This window comes from Aplysia californica, unplaced genomic scaffold (genome assembly GCF_000002075.1).
Source record: "Aplysia californica isolate F4 #8 unplaced genomic scaffold, AplCal3.0 scaffold01267, whole genome shotgun sequence".
NCBI classification, from domain to species: domain Eukaryota; kingdom Metazoa; phylum Mollusca; class Gastropoda; order Aplysiida; family Aplysiidae; genus Aplysia; species Aplysia californica.
The window spans coordinates 16,192-18,823 of record NW_004798537.1 but is presented as its reverse complement, the minus strand read 5'-3'; the positions used below and the strand labels follow the sequence as shown (position 1 = coordinate 18,823).

The 2,632-nt window shown below is 42.7% G+C and overlaps 1 protein-coding gene across 1 annotated transcript in view; it reads right to left on the bottom strand.

Annotated features, from left to right (window-relative positions):
• The window catches only part of LOC101852140 (calcium/calmodulin-dependent protein kinase type 1), a gene marked incomplete at its 5' end in the record, with an annotated part of 97,036 nt that extends 96,774 nt beyond the window's left edge, over positions 1 to 262 (bottom strand). The window contains 1 exon segment of the mRNA XM_013090414.2: positions 128 to 262. Coding sequence (XP_012945868.2) covers positions 128 to 262 — 135 coding nt within the window.
• Positions 263 to 2,632: the final 2,370 nt, after the last annotated feature.

Genomic DNA, 2,632 nt, shown 5'->3' with positions numbered 1-2,632 from the left:
TATAAAGAGAGAGAGAGAGAGAGAGAGCGAGAGAGGGAGAGAGAGAGAGAGAGATGGGGATACGAGAGATGAAGAAGACAGACAGACAGACAGACAGACAGACAGACAGGCGGACAAACAGACTGACCTGCGCAGTACAGAGATCTCATTCTCCAGGGCCTCCTCCTTCCCCCGGAGCCCGCGTCGATTAATGCACTTGACTGCATTGTATTTGCCCCTCTCGAGTTTGTTCTCGGCGAGCACCACTTCAGAAAAGGCGCCCCTGTGAACAGAGAAAAAAACAACACTGCATTAAGGGACCGTTTCTGGAAGGAAAGTTTCTGAAATTTGCATGCGGGTTTTGATAAGAGGACATTATGCTTTTGTGGCGGTAAACAAAATGAAGCCCACACACATGCACACGGAGAGAGAGAGAGAGAGAGAGAGAGAGAGAGAGAGAGAGAGAGAGAGGGGGAGAAAAACGGTTATACCGATACAACAGTGCAGTCCAGACACGCACGTGCTTCCTCAATAATATACATAAAAAAGATTGAGCGATACAGATTTCAGCCAATACATGAAATAATTATAATATATAAGTACCCGTTACTTCTTTCAGCAAAATGAACGGTTCGTCAAGTAAATAGTCGCCAATCAATACCAGAGTGGCCGTTCAGGGCAAAGAAAAAGTAAGGCTGGCAGACAATAAGGAAAAGAGTCCAACGGTGGAGCCCTTAAACCGCCTACACTTTGTACGCCTTCCAGAGCATGATCCGGCATAAGTCTCAATGTGTAAGTCAATTGTGCCCTAAGACTACGTGCTTTCGGCGTTTTGATCACGGGGATAGTAGGCTCCATCAATCTATCAAAAGGTTGGGTCCTGTGTATTAAAAGTCGTTAGGCTCTTGGCTGTTGCAATTAAGAGACGTGAGTTCAACTCCTATGTGGGCGAAATCGAATTTCATTGCGAGTCTTCATTTTTCTCTACACAGAAGCTGTATTTCACTCAGGATGGATGACCCTGATATGAAACGTCGACTTAAGAAGCCTGCCTCCTAAAATAGACAAATTGTGTTGGTGCGAGAGGCGAAAGACATTTTACAATCAGGTGTGGTTTTGACGATAGGAGATACACGTGGCTCGTCAGTGACGCTATAATAAGTGAGTAACAACTTAAAATCTGCTGATAAATTCTCCCTATTATTTATCATGAGAATTCAAAGAAACACCACTAGCCGGGAAGTCTAACTTTAATTTTAGTAAGTAAGAGCTTTACGGCACTTGAAACACAAGTAGGTCGTGAAAGTGCCAAAGAATAGAGATGTCACTAGAGAGCAACATACAAAGAAAAGAAAAAAATGGAAAAAAAATACAGATGAGAGAAGTTTGATAAGAAAGAAGAAGCAAATCACACCAGCGCTCCCAACAATCACTTACAAGCATGGAAGTATGTTTGTTTTAAACAAAGCGGGTCGCTTCGAGCTAAAAATTTAATCAAACCGGCACCCACGGTTTTCAAATCATGTCGTTAAATGCTATTTATTTGAATAAATAGAAGCATACAGACATGATAACGCCTGTTTACTGCAAGGATAAGGCAAAATAATATGCTGAAGAAAAAAAAAAAAGAAAACAACGGAAGAAAAGACGTAAGACCTACAAGTGGCGCCTTCCAACCATTCGATAACCAGGCAGGACGCAAGGTTTCAAACAAGTAAACAACAATTCCATCTGTTTCTCGTGCGTTTAATCTGACTTTCCGCGTAATGTCTTTCTACTTAAAACCTGGAAAGCCTCTGGGGGCTTTCAACGGCGTGATATCGGGATTACTTTTAGGGCAGTGGCTTGAAAAAACGTCGATACGTAGCGACGGATCGCTTCGAGCCAGAAATTAAACCCGTACCTACGGGTGCTCAACCCAAGCCATTAAAAATGGAGTCGCACAGCTCTATCTTGTAAATTATAGCTTTTTTTGCCTTAGAGTATAACATTTCGAGCGATCATTTTATGATCTCATGCCGCATGCACTTAATTGCGTTCATTTTGATATTTTTTTGTTCAAGCCATGCATGGTAGAAATTGTAGAAAACAGCCAAAAAGATACCCCCCCCTTCCCCCACCGAAAATACAGAACAAAACACCCGATTCAATGATTCCAAATTGTCTGTTTGAGCAAAAAGATGAGCATTGACACAAAAGCGGCCTTTCAGTGTTATGAAGACCGACAAAAGACAAAAACAACAACAACAAAAACAACAACACACACACAGACGCACACGCACACGCACACACACACACACACACACACACACACACAATAGCACATTGGCGCACACAAACGGAAAGCAAAAATAAAAGGAAAAGGGTCGACTGAAACGTATCATCTTGGAACCCCACCATAGACACCCCGCCCCTTTTTTATCTCCTGAATAGAAAGACAGACACACACACACACACACACACACAGACACAGACACACACACACACACACACGCACACACACACACACACGTAGAAACACATATATACATACATACATACACACAGCGTGAGCATACGCTCACATATACGCACACAGAGAGGAGAGAGCGAGAGAGCGAGAAAGCTAGACAGATAGATAGATAGATAGATAGATAGATAGATAGAGAGAGAG